The 18129-nt window shown below is 43.2% G+C and overlaps 1 protein-coding gene across 1 annotated transcript in view; it reads left to right on the top strand.

Moving 5' to 3' along the window:
* Nucleotides 1–18129, top strand: part of ENTREP2 (endosomal transmembrane epsin interactor 2) — an 830030-nt gene that overhangs the window by 789018 nt on the left and 22883 nt on the right. The window contains exon 9 of the mRNA XM_078684606.1: nt 3020–3351. Coding sequence (XP_078540732.1) covers nt 3020–3351 — 332 coding nt within the window. The remainder of the gene's footprint in view (nt 1–3019; nt 3352–18129) is intronic.

Raw genomic sequence — 18129 nt, 5'->3', positions numbered from 1 at the left:
CTCTCATCCCTGGCAGGCCGATTTTTGGCTCAGCCTGGTCCGTAAAGCTTCCGCCTACGGGGTCCCGCCTCTGGGCAGGGATTAATCAAACGGATAGATGCGGGAAAGAAGTGTTGGTGCGGAGCGAGTTTAGTCTGCGGCCATCTTGCTTCGCCGCTTGCCAGGCCCCCATTTCAGGGCATATTTGGCTGATCAGTGATCATGAAAATCAACAATTTAAGATTTTGTGAATACTAGTTACACTAAGAAACCGAACTCTAGAGATAGTAGTCTCTTGCTTCTCCTATACTGTGGGAAGCACAAAACATAACACACATCCATGCACTCAAGATTTAGAAGTGTTACTGCAGTCTCCAACGGTTTTATAACCCTTAGGACTCACATCTTCCAAGACACACAAACATTCACGAACTTTGATTTGCCGCTGTATGAATGATGGGCTGGTTTGTGGGCTGTCTGAACACCAGTGGCAGAGATTAGTTAAAATATTCCTTCTATCATGCTTTTCTTTCTTATTGTTTGTTGTATGTTTCAGTAAACACCCTATATGTAACAGGTATGTAGATATGGGGCCTGAGATAATAGCAAAGAGGCCTAGATAGACCCGAAACAGTGTGGAGTTACTTGTGTTCCCATCTGGGGAATTGAATTTGAATATGGCTGGCTCCAAACTGAGGTGGTATTGTGAGCAAAATAACGATGGACTGTGATGCCGCACAGAGCAATTACTAATGACTGAGATTAATTCAAGCATTCCATCCTTAGCTTTTTCTATATTTTTTGGGGGATTTCTGTGGTAAAAGTGAATTTAGGAAAACATTTACTACAACACGTCTCTACAATAGGAAATAGATCTTTCTTCTGCGCAATTTGGACAGAAATAGCCAAGAAATTTTGATTAGATTCATGTAGTTACCATCATACCTTGCCCATTGTTTTTACTCTTTAAATGATCCTGCGCAACCTGCTGCGATGGGAAAAAATCTGAAAAAGAGATGAAGAAAAAAAACTCCCCTGCTTCTTGCACTTCCCGCCTGCCTGAGTACTGGAGAGAAATGTACCCAATTTATTATTTGAATCTCTAGCTCCAGAACTTTCATCAGTCCTTGTGGGAAAAGTCTCTTGATCATCCCGAAGGGCATATGTTCTTGCCATTAAAGCCTGATTGTCTCTGACAAATGTCTCTTCTGGGGATGAAGAGTGAGGAATGTCTTGGCACAAAGACAGTTGTAGTTTGTCTGGCTGATACAGGATTCTCAGGGAAGTTCAGGTGCATTGTCCTATTACTTAAATGTAATCTTCATTACCCCGATTGGGGATCCTCCCTGTCCCATTCCCAATTTGTGGGGGCAGAATCACCTCAAAAGTTAAGATGGGGACGAGTAAGATGGAGATGAGGGAATGTCTCCGTGCCTGAGGGAACCCGTCCTGGTATTCCCCTGTGAGATAACCCCGGCAGGGTATCCGCAAGGTGAAAGCCAGGCATCCCGCCGCGAGGGGCCGTTGTGGAGATTAAGCAAGCTATTGCCCAGAGTCGCAGAGTGTGAGCCCGTGAATTGAGTAGGCACCGGAGCGAGAATTGTCGAGTCCATGGACATTTTAGGACTCAAGACCCCGCCGAGCCGGGAATTGAACCCTGGTCCCGGGCTGACCTCTGCTTCCAGGTCTGCCTCCTCTAACCAGTGAGCCACACTTCTCCACACTCCACACTCCACACTCACTCCACAGTGAAGGTTTGTGGACCTGATAATTCCGGACCTGGTCACTCCGGCAAAGATGTAGGTGATTGAAGCGGTATGCCCTCTGGAAAACTCATAAGTGTACAATTATACATGGGTAAACACTATCACATTCCTGCATCTTTGAAAGGATGCAAAGCTGAGTCTGTCTGTTGTAGGGTTCAAATGTGTGATCCTCAGATCACTGCACATGTCAGGGGTGAATGAAACTTTTGTATTGCTTTCTGTCCCCAAATACGGTGAGGAATGTGGGCGGTAAATATTTTTAGAAATGCCACTTTGTACTCAACGGCACATCCAATGGTTGCAAAGCACTGAAATTGTTGTTACAATTTCATGAAAATTGATCCTTTTTGTGGTTGCTCCTCAGCCTGTGGGAAGCGCTGGATTTCAGAGCTGGTAACCTCCATTCTTCAAAGTGACTGTCTGCGCGCCGCTGTGTGACAAGGATGACATTTATCTAGCATATTCCCTATGGGAAACCCGTGAATTTGAAACACTTACTTCAAATTATCGCAGGGCTTGTGGTCCCATTCTGTCAAGACGACAAGTTCACGGACTGCTGCTGTAATGGTTTGAACCTCACTGTAACATATCGCCGCATTGGGAGCGCTCGCGTCAGTCTAGCCCTGGCGCCGCCGCTCATGCTAGGTTTCCGAAGGTCACACATTTACTCTGCAGTTTTGAGCATTTTTACCTTCACCAAATACTCTCCGTGTAGTCGTTACAGCAAAAGTCATCCTAAACAGGCGACAGAATTTTAAGCAGCGAAATTATAAAAGTCTTTTGAATGAGGGTAGCTGCAGGCTGTGCCTAAAAAAGAACGATGTTGATTGGTGGGAAGAGTTCACGGCACATCCGGTCCTAATGTCGAGGGCAGTCACAACCATTCTTCACAAAGTTCACCGTGAGGTGACGTGCTTATAATGAGATTCTTAAACTCACTGCAGGATTACTAACCCGTGACCTGAGATGAGGTTGGGAAATTGAGCAGCTGGCTCACCTCTTCCTCGCCCCACCACCCCCCCCTCCACCCTCCTCGCGCATGTATTCCTTTATATACCCATATCTCCCTCTCTCTCTTCCTCTCTCTCTCTCTCTCCCTTTTCTAATGTACAGCGTGCATCTCGTAAAACGTTTTCACTGACAAATTGTGTTCACCCTTGCAGAAATTAAGTAACGCTTTTTAAAGTACCATTCCATTTATTTTTCATTTCGCCTATGCTTTGTTTCGTAGGAGTGACTTATTTTACTATATTTCTTTTTTTGTTTGTTTATAGCTCAATTTCCCAGTCCTCATACTACGGCAGCCTCCGCTTGTCAGGAAACCGTGTGCCATTTTCTCTCAAATGGAAGACAAAAAGATACCAGGAAAAGTAATCTGCAGTTAAAGCCTAAAGTCTTACAAAATGTATCCAAAGAAAGGCCTCGTTCCTTAGTGGATCTTAAAGCCTACAAAGACACAAAAATCTTGGTTGCTAAGTTTTTGGAACATTCCAATTGTAACCTCCCTCCTGAAGTGCGGCATGTAGTAAACAGCATAAAATCTGTCATCAAATCTGATGAAAGACACATGGAGGAAGCCATCTTTAGTGCCAACATACTAGACCAGGTATTGTACATGTCTTATTATGTGTTTACTCTGATGCTTAGAAATTCGAAGCTCCCCTAACTGAATTGGGTGAAAGTTTTAGTACAATGTTTTGCGAACAGCAGCTATGCAATGCGTTGAGTGTCACTTTTGCCAAGTTTATTACATTTGTGAATGGGTCAGTGCTTATCTTGATAACATAACAGCGTCAAATGTATGATTACGTTTCTGTTATCTCGACATCTGGAGATGGTGATTTGCGTGGTCCCTTAGTGTATATTTACTAGCTTGGTGTATTCTTTCTCTATTATTTTTTGATATTCCTATAAACATAATATTTTGCAGCAAAATAGGTATTCTGGAGATACAACTGACCTACCAATTTCTTTGCATGTTGTGCGAAATGTGGAAGTACAATTTCTACAGTGGAAATCATAAAACCAGGGAGGTCAATGTAGGTCCAGCTAGGCCGGATATTTGTCAGATTTCCAGGATAACCACTAACTATAGAAAAATGAATTAGATTTAGATTGAGGCCCAGATATAAAATGTATTTGCATTTGCACTCACGCAGTGCAAAACATATGTATAGGATAGTCATGTTTGTAATTCTGACTACCTCAAGAAAGACCCCTGTTGAAGCAAAACGCGTTGGTCTTTGCAGGCCTGTGCATTTATATTTCTTGTACACACGTGGAGTGCCATCAACTTCTTTCAAAAAGGTTCTTTTAAAAATATTACTCAGTGGTTATTGTTAGAACCACACTTTCATAGGAAAATAATTATTTGGTTTCCTTATAAGTGTGCTATTTGTGATTTGGTGTAAATCCATTCAGAAGTTTTTGAGAAATGTAGCCCAAAAAACATTGTATATATCACTTCTCGGAGGATTCGCAGCGACAACAGATCTCAAAATAAGATTTGATAGGCTGCCACCACATCAACAAAAATATTGTGCCAGTCATCTTAGGACTCAGGAGTCAGTCTAAAACTCTGAAAAAAGGTAAAGAAAAGGCCCCATTTTATTTTTTAATGTGTTGCAAAATGGTGGAGCCTCAAAGCTATTGCAGGATTAAAAAATAAAAAGCGGACCTGTGCTTGAAAAAAAAATACTCCCCGAGTGGGTCAGGATTTGGGGGAGCAACTCATTTAGATATTTAGGGGATGGGTGTGCATGCCCCCTCTCCAGAGCCACTAGTAGGCATGTGGGACCCATCCATTGAGGCCATGGATATGTTAATGGGGAAGGGTAAAAGGCCCTCCGCCCTGAGTCTCTGCAAGATGGGGCATGTAAATGCCTGGGAAGGGGGGCCACATGCCACCCTCCTAAAATAAATAAATAAAGGAATTGCCTGCTTCTGCTGAAACCCTGACAATTTGTGTCTCGATAGACTACTGCCAATGGACGTGCAAAACATAGGGTTAGCTGCCTTTGCCATGCACGGTGTGGGATTGATGTTTTATGTAAAAACCCCTAAAAACTCACTGATAAAAACAATGGTTAAATTGACATTATAGTTAAGTATGGTAATAGCATCTTACTTTACATTAAAAAAATCTTAGAAATGTAAAGTTAAATAAATAACACCACTTCCATTCACAAGTTATAGTTATGGCAAATAGCTATAATTCAAACCCTAAAATAACTACAACTCGCACCCTGGCCGTGCACTGCTAATTACCCCATATATTATATCACTCATGACATGTTCTATGACATCATTGATAATATCATTCCAACTATTGCAATGTCATCATTGATGACAAAACAGTGCAGTTACCTTTTGGCACAAGTTATTGTTACTCTTACTAGTTAAAACATGTACAACACGTTTGCTTTTTGGGCAGTGCACCTTAAAAATAAAGAATTCCTTTTTAGGTGTTCACAAACTATGGTTTTGTACCGGTGAAATTAATTACTGTTATGTACTGTTGAAGTGTTTACATCTGTTTCATTGAAGAAGAGTGAGACTTCAGGCCAAAATGCCCTGGAAAGTGTGGAAATATTCATTACCGTAGTAGTTTTTGCATATCCACAAACATGAATGGCTAATTTCCACCCTGAAAACAGATAGCGATTTACCTGTCAGTGCTGGAGTACAAATAGGGAAAATATTTCAACATGGAATAAAATCTGCTAAAGTGCAATGGAACTAATGCTGCTAAAATGTGCACTACATGCACTTACATATGTAGAAATGCTGCTCATAAAAAATACATAATCTAGGTGTACTTCTGAAACTCTGTTACTGTAGCTCTTTCCAAGCATAAACCAGCAAACCACTGTGAATTACTCCCAAAAACTCAGAAATGTACTAAAAATATAGGATAATCTTAACAAAATATGCCTAGTTTGGTTTTATTAGTTTGGCCCATATGATTGTCCTAACTACTTTGCAGTCCTAACAAAGGCATACATGTATTAGAAACAGAAGTCAGTGTACCCTGCTAACTAAAATTAGCTCCTTGATGTTGTTGGAATTATAGATGGAAATGTTGGATAACCTGCAGCAAATTTTGTACATAATTAAACAATGTTTCACTCAGTCCCAGCTATGCCAATAGTTATCCTTTAAAAGAGAACACCACTAACGCTTCTTGCTTATCACAAGTCATGTTTCAATAATGGTAGCAATGTCGGTAGATGTGCCAGCTATTCATACCCGGACACTTAGGGGCGCCCTAAGAATGGGTGCACTTGGTTCCTTCTGACACATGCATAGATAAGGAGGGCAGATATGTGATGGTAAAGGAGAGAGTGGCAAACTTGTAAATAGTGTTGGGTAGCACCTAGACTTCTAACAGAGAAGAGTATGCGTTCTGTGCTGCAATTTAAGAGCGATTTGCTGGATGGCTTCACACCCAATGATGCTGGGTGGTGACTACAATTGGTTCATGGAAATGACCTGGACTGCTTTCACACCACACTGTCTATACTATGATTGAAAGAATTAGGAGAGCGCTGAACACCTTGCTGGTGAGCAGAACCATGATGACTGCATCATTTTTGAATTTTGATGCATGACTGACATTTCAGACTAGATTGAGAACTGTGTTTGATGAGGTCTGGATAGACACCATGCAACATTACCCACAGGGAAGGAGAACACCACTTCTGATGGATTACTGCATTAGAAGTCCTACAAGGTGGTAATCAGAGGTCATTAGGCCACTATATTAACTCGCTGGCTAGTGTCCGGAAACCATCTAATGTGAACATGTTAGATAAATCAATCCAGGAGATGGTGTTGATCAATAAATCCACACAGCCATAGCAACTCCACGTTAATAGCTCAGTCTGGGAACTCAGAGTGTAGTGCTTAAATCCTGAAAGCGTGACACCCTCATATGAATTTAAAAATCATGGAACTCTAACAGGGAATGGAATGGGAAAATTGGGATACTGGGCAATGGCTAACCACAGTGGGATTGGGAACGTCGCTGCAGGACACTTCTAGATCGCTAGAGACAGAAGCATATTTAACATTTAACAGCCCTACACAGAAGACTCCTTCCTTGCCTGGCAATGTCTCATAGTTGCACTGACACTCCATTTTGTACAGTTAGAGCCATATTTATGGAGATACGATGCTGCACAGCGGGATATCTTGCTGCGCTGCCCAAAGGGAAAAGGCAGGAATGCACTGTATTTATTTTACCAGCACTGGGGCACAATGTGCCGCCTAGCACCAAGGCAGGCAGGCACCGTGGTGCAGGGTCTTATCACGACAACAATACTGGGGGGTCTAAGGGATGTTTTACAGACCTGCAGGGTGAATATCCCCTATTCACATATATACTCTATACAGAACACCCTGGGTCTACACAGGAAGAGTGAGAGATAAGTGAGTCAGCCAAACGAAGCAAAAACTAGGGTACCAGTTTGTTGGAGTGGGAGCGAGATATCCTTATACCAAGACCCATCAATCACCCAAAGTGATGTCTCATCATCTGGGTTTAGGTACCATCCTATCAAGGAAAACCGATCTAGAAGTTTGATCGGAAAAACCTTGACTAGTAGGAAGGCTACAGGATGACTGGTTAACCCACAAAGTGCTTGCTCACATCTATAGACACACTTGAGAAGGTGAGAGGATCAAAAGAGTGTGAGTAAAGTGCAGCGCAAAATTAAAGTGGAAAAAAATAGTGTTCTAAAAATGACTAAGGAGTACTTATCGCAACTTTATTCATCAAGTCCCCTTGCCATTGTTAAAAAGCAGAATGCTGACGCTCAAGATATTCAAGACGTCAAACAAGGTGAAAGGTCGACATGTTTCTGCCCTCGCGAAGATCTAACTGTATCGGGGCATTCTTCAGGACCAGGCTATAAACAAATACAGCTGCTGCTACAAAAGTGTAAAGTATAATAGTGCAAAATTGTATTATAAAGTACATATACTCCACCGGTAATGTCCAACTTGAGTGATTTTACAGGTACATTAACCGGAACCTGTAATAGACAAGCATCATGTGTATGTCAAAAAATTGCTCCTCAACTGGACTCACTCTCAAACACACTGTACTAGCGCGAAGGAACGCTTATGCATTTCTTGTTGTGTGGTGATACTCATAACTGGTTTATCACTTACCCATAACAATTGGGTGTCGCCCTCACCTCTACCTGGCTCATTACTCAGGGAAGGGGGCCCCGCTCTACAATAAGGACAAAAAAACACAGTCAGTGATATGCCTGAATCACGACTACGAATGTCTTAATTTTACTAAAATCTCTCATGACTGGGGCCAATGATCAGTACAACACCACCGGTCTAATCCTCAAGGGGTACCTATCATTAAAAAGAATTAAATCTCTACTTATCAAAAGGATGGTATCCTCTCCATAGTGAAAACCATTTCTACACATTGAACATCTTGGAGTCCCATCTCCTCATTGAGGTATCCTGATGTTAAGTAAAAGTAGGTTAGCGGTATCTCAGAGAAGACTTCAAGGAAGACATTAAATGCAATCACTATTAAGCATTCTGTTCCCTGATAGTACTTTCAGTGCTCACCTCCTTTACCAATGAGTTTCTCGCCTTTGGGACTCACCTATCCGTCGGTACCCCGGGCCGTCAGGAGTAATGTCCGGAGGTACCGACGCTCATTACTAGAGTGGTTTTATGTCGACTGGCGGGCCCGCCAACGTTGCGGGGTCCTGTTACTGCAGGGCGTCCGCGGCTCAGCCTGCAATCGTACAAAAATCAACGCGCATGCGCGTGATTACAAAGACTACTCCAAAACTACTCAGCCTTCACCGCGCATGCGCGGTGCAGAGCACACTACGACGGACACGCTCAATAGGAGGAAAACGATATTTCTCTCAATGGGCATGTTCCACTCTGAGCCAGTGCTCTCCTTTTTTCATGTTTTTAAGAATCATATGTCTTTATCGGCCTCATCTCTTTATAAAGGTGTGAGTAGGCTCAAAAAGGGAAAGAGTATCTCTTAGTCACTACAAACACGCCCAAAACCGAGCTATTTATCATAAAGACACTCACTACTCTATAGCTAGAGTGGTTCCGACAGTGTGGATTCATTAATCAAATGCCCATGTTTTGTCACTTGCCAATATATCAAATCACAGGTGCTGGAAAAATAATAATAAGTGTCTAACCCTTACTAGACTAGCAGTCTATTGATCATGTAGTAGGCACTTATATACCCAAAAAGTTACTTTATGTGAATGCTATCACAATTCATATAGTTCAAGTATCGTATTTATATATCCAGGTACTTTGTTAGTTTTCTCGTGTGGAATGATGTTATGTTAGTCTAATGCCAGCCACGGAATCTCATCGTTAAGCCCGTCCACATCAGTATGCAAGCGGAACACCCAACGTTGTTCACGCTGTAAGAGGAATTTTTTGATATCCGTGATGTGAGTAGGAATAAATGGCTTCTCTAAAATCACCCAGTGTAATTCTGTATCAGAGTGTCCTGCCTCTACGTAATGATTGGTAAGTTTAGTGGCACTTCTTTTACACCGAATGGTACTGCGGTGTTCGGAAATTCTCACCTTGATCTTCCTAGATGTCATCCCTACATACCTCTTTTTGCAGGGACATGTGATGAGGTATATGACCCTCTCAGTGTTGCAGTTTGTGTGTTTGTTCAGGGTCCAGGGCCTAGTAGTGCCTATGTCTACCTCAGTTGTGTGACAAGTTAATGGACATACCGAACAGTTGCCACATGGGAAGTGACCTGTCACAGGCCGTAGGCCCCATATCCCTGGTTCTATGGGGTCAGATTTAGATTCGCGTGGTCTGGTATGTACCAATCGATCTTTGACATTCATGCTTCTCTTGAATGCAAAAAGCGGAGGGGGTAATGTCTTCCCTCCGATTTCCAGAATTTTCCAATGTTTCAGGATACTCTTCTTTAGGGCATTTGAATGTCCTGAAAATGTAGTTACACACGTCATCCTTTGTGTATCTGTTCCATCATCTGAAGTTGTTGCTCTGGGCTCCAGTAGCGCATCCCTGTTATTATTGGACGCTCTTTTTTAATGAAGTCTTGATTGTCTTTTTCGGGTACTGCCGTTCCCGCAGTTGCCCAGAAAGTGCAGCTGCGTGTTCCTTGTATTTTGCATTATCCGAACAGTTCCGCCTGACTCTCAAAAACTGTCCAAAGGGCAGATTTTCCCGAAGTGCCTGGGGATGATAACTCTGAAAGTGTAATAGGGAGTTCCTCGCCATCGGCTTCCTATACAGTTCAGTGTTTAGATGCCCATTCTGAGGATAGATGTTGACATCCAAAAATGGAAGATTATTCTTGGAGAATTCACAGGTGAAATTTAGAAATCTGTTCTGATGGTTCAGCCATTTGTGAAACTCATTTATGGTCTCAGCTGTTCCTCTCCAAATGACTAGAACGTCATCTATGTAACGTTTCCAGGTGACAATGTGGCCCAAAAATGGATTGGTGTTGCAAAGTACATGGGTCTGCTCAAATTGATGGACATACAGGTTCGCCAACGATGGGGCAAAAACACTGCCCATAGATGTACCGGACACTTGGAGAAACAGGTCTTTACCAAATTGGAAAAAGTTCTCTTTCATGGCTATAGAGGCACATGCCATGATAAAACTGACTGGAGTCATGCTGTCCAAGTCGGTCTGTAGCAGAAGTGTTTCAATCACAGAGAGAGTTTCATCCTGTGGTATACACGTATACAAGGACTCCACGTCAAAAGATACAAGGAAGTCTCGGTCTTCGTCATACGGCATAGTTGTTAGTGCACGTAACAGATCTTTGGTATCCTGTAAATACGTTGGCATCTGTTTCACGAGGGGTTTAAGGAAAAAGTCTACAAATGAGGACAGAGGTTCCAATAAGGAGCCAATCCCCGAGATTATCGGCCTGCCAGGAGGAGGTGTAACTCCTTTGTGTATCTTGGGTAAGATGTAGAAATACGGAACCACCGGGTATGTTCCCTGAGTAATGAGCCAGGTAGAGGTGAGGGCGACACCCAATTGTTATGGGTAAGTGATAAACCAGTTATGAGTATCACCACACAACAAGAAATGCATAAGCGTTCCTTCGCGCTAGTACAGTGTGTTTGAGAGTGAGTCCAGTTGAGGAGCAATTTTTTGACATACACATGATGCTTGTCTATTACAGGTTCCGGTTAATGTACCTGTAAAATCACTCAAGTTGGACATTACCGGTGGAGTATATGTACTTTATAATACAATTTTGCACTATTATACTTTACACTTTTGTAGCAGCAGCTGTATTTGTTTATAGCCTGGTCCTGAAGAATGCCCCGATACAGTTAGATCTTCGCGAGGGCAGAAACATGTCGACCTTTCACCTTGTTTGACGTCTTGAATATCTTGAGCGTCAGCATTCTGCTTTTTAACAATGGCAAGGGGACTTGATGAATAAAGTTGCGATAAGTACTCCTTAGTCATTTTTAGAACACTATTTTTTTCCACTTTAATTTTGCGCTGCACTTTACTCACACTCTTTTGATCCTCTCACCTTCTCAAGTGAGTCTATAGATGTGAGCAAGCACTTTGTGGGTTAACCAGTCATCCTGTAGCCTTCCTACTAGTCAAGGTTTTTCCGATCAAACTTCTAGATCGGTTTTCCTTGATAGGATGGTACCTAAACCCAGATGATGAGACATCACTTTGGGTGATTGATGGGTCTTGGTATAAGGATATCTCGCTCCCACTCCAACAAACTGGTACCCTAGTTTTTGCTTCGTTTGGCTGACTCACTTATCTCTCACTCTTCCTGTGTAGACCCAGGGTGTTCTGTATAGAGTATATATGTGAATAGGGGATATTCACCCTGCAGGTCTGTAAAACATCCCTTAGACCCCCCAGTATTGTTGTCGTGATAAGATTATGTGTGGCCATGGCCACGGGTCTCATTTTAAATAGTCCCGATCTTTCTTAAAAGTATTGGGCCGCTCCTTCTCTCTCTCTGGCTGGGACTTTTTGATACGGCGCGGCATCCGCTGTATTTTCCTATAAGTTCAGGTACATTCCAAGATCTGAGAACCTTTTCTTGCTCACAGTAGAAACACACCTTGGGTAGACACTATCCCGCCTACATTAGATCATGGCAGAGAGGGAAGGTTTAGCCTTTGATGATGCAGTAGCTTCGGACATACTAACTACACCCAGTATTATTGACAGCACTACTAACCAGAGTACAACGAACACCGATGACTGGAATAAAGTTCTTATTCTAAAACGCTCACACTCACGTACCCAGATACACGGTGCGATTATGACAGAGTATCTAAGGGCTGATTGTGCACCAACAGGCCTGATTGTTACAAATGCCCCAAGGTTATTCCTTGAAGATAAAGCTTTCTTGAAAGACTGGTCCCTAGTGGCATGGCGATGCACTAGGGACTGGCTGATTCTGATAATCACCACGGCAAAAAGGATAGCTGATAACATCCTTATAGAAATTCAAACTTTAGAGGCACAGATTAAATCAGTGATAGTAACTACAACTGTTTACAATAAACAAGCTAAGGAGAACGACAAAACCAGCAAAGAATTCAGGGACAACATCTTGGCCACAAAGATTACCAAGTTCAAGAAGGACCTGGCAAAATTCACAATGGAAAAAGTTTATCCATATACCAGTGCGAATTATGTTCCACCGGTGTACAACCAGCAAGGTAGGAAACCTGGGTCAAATTATTCTACCTCTGGGAGCGATGGGAACTCTACAGACTCTGACTCCTCTGTTAACAACCAAGGGAGGGGCTGGAATCGTAGACCTCGAGGTTCAAGAAGAGGAAACCAATTTCAACAACCGCCTCCACCACAATGGTGGCCACCTGGTCCGTATGATTTGGCTTATCCATCCTTTCCGGGACAAATCTATCCCTATCAACCATTTACCAACTACCCACAACAGCAGCATTTTTTAGGCCAGGGCCAACGCCGGTCCAGAGGCAGGAGACGACCAACACAGGCCAATGTACATTGGAGTCCTCCACCGTCCTCACGAACCAGGAGCAACCAACAGGAATCGGCTCCACCGGGACCGAGCACGGCACGAGTCTAATCGTAAATCTGAGCCACCGCGTCTTGACAACAGATGAGATCCAGGTCCTAGAGAAGGGGCTGGGTTTTGTGCCTACGCATAAAGGCGATGCATTTGAGACCAGACTAGAGCTGGCTGCCTTTTTTCGAAAAATAAGATTACGTGCCTTTTTCAAAAATGAGACGGCTAAGGATGATGATCAGATTAAGGACAAGAATACTGGTCTTCGTAAGAAGTCTACATTTAATCCGCCGCAGGGTCTCACTCCACCTGAGGTCCTAACCTTCGAAAAAGCAGTACTTAATGACACGGAACGGCTGTTTCATACAAACCATCAACAATATAATAATCTATCAAAACGTGAACACCTAGCACTATCAACTTTGGCCAATGACAAGTCAATTGTCATTAAACCCGCCGACAAAGGGGGAGCCACCGTGATCCTTGACACAGACACATACAACAACGAATGCAGGAGACAGTTGGAGAATGAGAAATTCTATCGCCCTTTGAAAATGGACCCTACCCATAGGCTCAGTGCCACTATCAAGAGAATGGTACAAGAAGCAAAAGAGGAGGATTGGATTACGGACCGGGAAGCAGCTTATCTGGTTACCACATACCCGGTGGTTCCGTATTTCTACATCTTACCCAAGATACACAAAGGAGTTACACCTCCTCCTGGCAGGCCGATAATCTCGGGGATTGGCTCCTTATTGGAACCTCTGTCCACATTTGTAGACTTTTTCCTTAAACCCCTCGTGAAACAGATGCCAACGTATTTACAGGATACCAAAGATCTGTTACGTGCACTAACAACTATGCCGTATGACGAAGACCGAGACTTCCTTGTATCTTTTGACGTGGAGTCCTTGTATACGTGTATACCACAGGATGAAACTCTCTCTGTGATTGAAACACTTCTGCTACAGACCGACTTGGACAGCATGACTCCAGTCAGTTTTATCATGGCATGTGCCTCTATAGCCATGAAAGAGAACTTTTTCCAATTTGGTAAAGACCTGTTTCTCCAAGTGTCCGGTACATCTATGGGCAGTGTTTTTGCCCCATCGTTGGCGAACCTGTATGTCCATCAATTTGAGCAGACCCATGTACTTTGCAACACCAATCAATTTTTGGGCCACATTGTCACCTGGAAACGTTACATAGATGACGTTCTAGTCATTTGGAGAGGAACAGCTGAGACCATAAATGAGTTTCACAAATGGCTGAACCATCAGAACAGATTTCTAAATTTCACCTGTGAATTCTCCAAGAATAATCTTCCATTTTTGGATGTCAACATCTATCCTCAGAATGGGCATCTAAACACTGAACTGTATAGGAAGCCGATGGCGAGGAACTCCCTATTACACTTTCAGAGTTATCATCCCCAGGCACTTCGGGAAAATCTGCCCTTTGGACAGTTTTTGAGAGTCAGGAACTGTTCGGATAATGCAAAATACAAGGAACACGCAGCTGCACTTTCTGGGCAACTGCGGGAACGGCAGTACCCGAAAAAGACAATCAAGACTTCATTAAAAAGAGCGTCCAATAATAACAGGGATGCGCTACTGGAGCCCAGAGCAACAACTTCAGATGATGGAACAGATACACAAAGGATGACGTGTGTAACTACCTTTTCAGGACATTCAAATGCCCTAAAGAAGAGTATCCTGAAACATTGGAAACTTCTGGAAATCGGAGGGAAGACATTACCCCCTCCGCTTTTTGCATTCAAGAGAAGCATGAATGTCAAAGATCGATTGGTACATACCAGACCACGCGAATCTAAATCGGACCCCATAGAACCAGGGATATGGGGCCTACGGCCTGTGACAGGTCACTTCCCATGTGGCAACTGTTCGGTATGTCCATTAACTTGTCACACAACTGAGGTAGACATAGGCACTACTAGGCCCTGGACCCTGAACAAACACACAAACTGCAACACTGAGAGGGTCATATACCTCATCACATGTCCCTGCAAAAAGAGGTATGTAGGGATGACATCTAGGAAGATCAAGGTGAGAATTTCCGAACACCGCAGTACCATTCGGTGTAAAAGAAGTGCCACTAAACTTACCAATCATTACGTAGAGGCAGGACACTCTGATACAGAATTACACTGGGTGATTTTAGAGAAGCCATTTATTCCTACTCACATCACGGATATCAAAAAATTCCTCTTACAGCGTGAACAACGTTGGGTGTTCCGCTTGCATACTGATGTGGACGGGCTTAACGATGAGATTCCGTGTCTGGCATTAAACTAACATTACATCATTCCACACGAGAAGAACTAACAAAGTACCTGGATATATAAATACGATACTTGAACTATATGAATTGTGATAGCATTCACATAAAGTAACTTTTTGGGTATATAAGTGCCTACTACATGATCAATAGACTGCTAGTCTAGTAAGGGTTAGACACTTATTATTATTTTTCCAGCACCTGTGATTTGATATATTGGCAAGTGACAAAACATGGGCATTTGATTAATGAATCCACACTGTCGGAACCACTCTAGCTATAGAGTAGTGAGTGTCTTTATGATAAATAGCTCGGTTTTGGGCGTGTTTGTAGTGACTAAGAGATACTCTTTCCCTTTTTGAGCCTACTCACACCTTTATAAAGAGATGAGGCCGATAAAGACATATGATTCTTAAAAACATGAAAAAAGGAGAGCACTGGCTCAGAGTGGAACATGCCCATTGAGAGAAATATCGTTTTCCTCCTATTGAGCGTGTCCGTCGTAGTGTGCTCTGCACCGCGCATGCGCGGTGAAGGCTGAGTAGTTTTGGAGTAGTCTTTGTAATCACGCGCATGTGCGTTGATTTTTGTACGATTGCAGGCTGAGCCGCGGACGCCCTGCAGTAACAGGACCCCGCAACGCTGGCGGGCCCGCCAGTCGACATAAAACCACTCTAGTAATGAGCGTCGGTACCTCCGGACATTACTCCTGACGGCCCGGGGTACCGACGGATAGGTGAGTCCCAAAGGCGAGAAACTCATTGGTAAAGGAGGTGAGCGCTGAAAGTACTATCAGGGAACAGAATGCTTAATAGTGATTGCATTTAATGTCTTCCTTGAAGTCTTCTCTGAGATACCGCTAACCTACTTTTACTTAACATCAGGATACCTCAATGAGGGGGTATGGGACTCCAAGATGTTCAATGTGTAGAAATGGTTTTCACTATGGAGAGGATACCATCCTTTTGATAAGTAGAGATTTAATTCTTTTTAATGATAGGTACCCCTTGAGGATTAGACCGGTGGTGTTGTACTGATCATTGGCCCCAGTCATGAGAGATTTTAGTAAAATTAAGACATTCGTAGTCGTGATTCAGGCATATCACTGACTGTGTTTTTTTGTCCTTATTGTAGAGCGGGGCCCCCTTCCCTGAGTAATGAGCCAGGTAGAGGTGAGGGCGACACCCAATTGTTATGGGTAAGTGATAAACCAGTTATGAGTATCACCACACAACAAGAAATGCATAAGCGTTCCTTCGCGCTAGTACAGTGTGTTTGAGAGTGAGTCCAGTTGAGGAGCAATTTTTTGACATACACATGATGCTTGTCTATTACAGGTTCCGGTTAATGTACCTGTAAAATCACTCAAGTTGGACATTACCGGTGGAGTATATGTACTTTATAATACAATTTTGCACTATTATACTTTACACTTTTGTAGCAGCAGCTGTATTTGTTTATAGCCTGGTCCTGAAGAATGCCCCGATACAGTTAGATCTTCGCGAGGGCAGAAACATGTCGACCTTTCACCTTGTTTGACGTCTTGAATATCTTGAGCGTCAGCATTCTGCTTTTTAACAATGGCAAGGGGACTTGATGAATAAAGTTGCGATAAGTACTCCTTAGTCATTTTTAGAACACTATTTTTTTCCACTTTAATTTTGCGCTGCACTTTACTCACACTCTTTTGATCCTCTCACCTTCTCAAGTGAGTCTATAGATGTGAGCAAGCACTTTGTGGGTTAACCAGTCATCCTGTAGCCTTCCTACTAGTCAAGGTTTTAACGATCAAACTTCTAGATCGGTTTTCCTTGATAGGATGGTACCTAAACCCAGATGATGAGACATCACTTTGGGTGATTGATGAGTCTTGGTATAAGGATATCTCGCTCCCACTCCAACAAACTGGTACCCTAGTTTTTGCTTCGTTTGGCTGACTCACTTATCTCTCACTCTTCCTGTGTAGACCCAGGGTGTTCTGTATAGAGTACCGTGGTGCAGGGTGCCTGCATTGCAAACAGGATTGTTTTTGTGCGGTTACATGCACTTTCCTGCACACACAAAATCGCTTGAGGCATTTTCCTCTTTCTATGTGTGCTGCACACATAGAATGAGGAAAAAACTAGGAGAAATAAAAATATCCCTCCCCATTACGCATCTCCTGGGAAGGTGTATCATTTAAAAAAACAAACATTTTATTGACTTATCAAGGTGCAAATCGAGCTGAAGCTCACGGTAAACTGTTGACACATCGGAAAAGGCCAAAGTGTCTGCATTAGCAAACACATAGGAACACCTGAATAACATGCAGGCTACACAACTTGAACAGAAACATGACACAGAACATTGAAAACCCCACAATACTAGATACATTTTCACATGTTCAAACCTCAACTCATTTGTAGAGCTCCCGAGTTGTTTAGGGATAGGCAGCTCATAAGGGGACCTTTCTATATTGGGTCTATGTCTGGCAGAGGCGGTAGTTCTATTCCTTGATAATTCACCCACCTATACCATATTTCCCTGTGTTTATGGGGGCACCCTTTCACCTGAAATACTGCAATCTCTAGCCCCATGCATGAATATAAAGCTTTCTTCCAGCCCCCAAGTGTTGGGGGAGATGTTTCCTTCCACTGCTGTGCGGTGTCCCTCTTAGCCAGAGTGAGTGCCAGGAAAAAAAAGCAAATGCTGTTTGCTTTTCCCGGAACTTCTGACCTATCTCCCTGTTCCCGTTCCCGGCAAAAGTAATTGAGAAGACCGCCAACAGACAACTGACCCACTTCCTGGAGGAGAACGTCCTGGACTCCGCCCAATCCGGCTTCCGCAGCAATCACAGCACCGAAAACGCCCTCATCGCAGCCACTGACGACATCAGAACCATACTGGACAATGGCGAGACTGCAGCCCCCATCCTCCTGGACCTCTCGGCCACCTTCGACACCGTCTGCCACAACATCCTGCGCACTTGCCTCCATGACGCAGGGATCCGAGACAAAGCCCTGGACTGGATCACCTCCTTCCTCA

Source organism: Lissotriton helveticus, chromosome 3_2 (assembly GCF_964261635.1).
Source record: "Lissotriton helveticus chromosome 3_2, aLisHel1.1, whole genome shotgun sequence".
NCBI classification, from domain to species: Eukaryota; Metazoa; Chordata; class Amphibia; order Caudata; family Salamandridae; genus Lissotriton; species Lissotriton helveticus.
The sequence above is the reverse complement of the archived record's forward strand: the minus strand, read 5'-3'. Positions and strand labels throughout refer to the sequence as shown.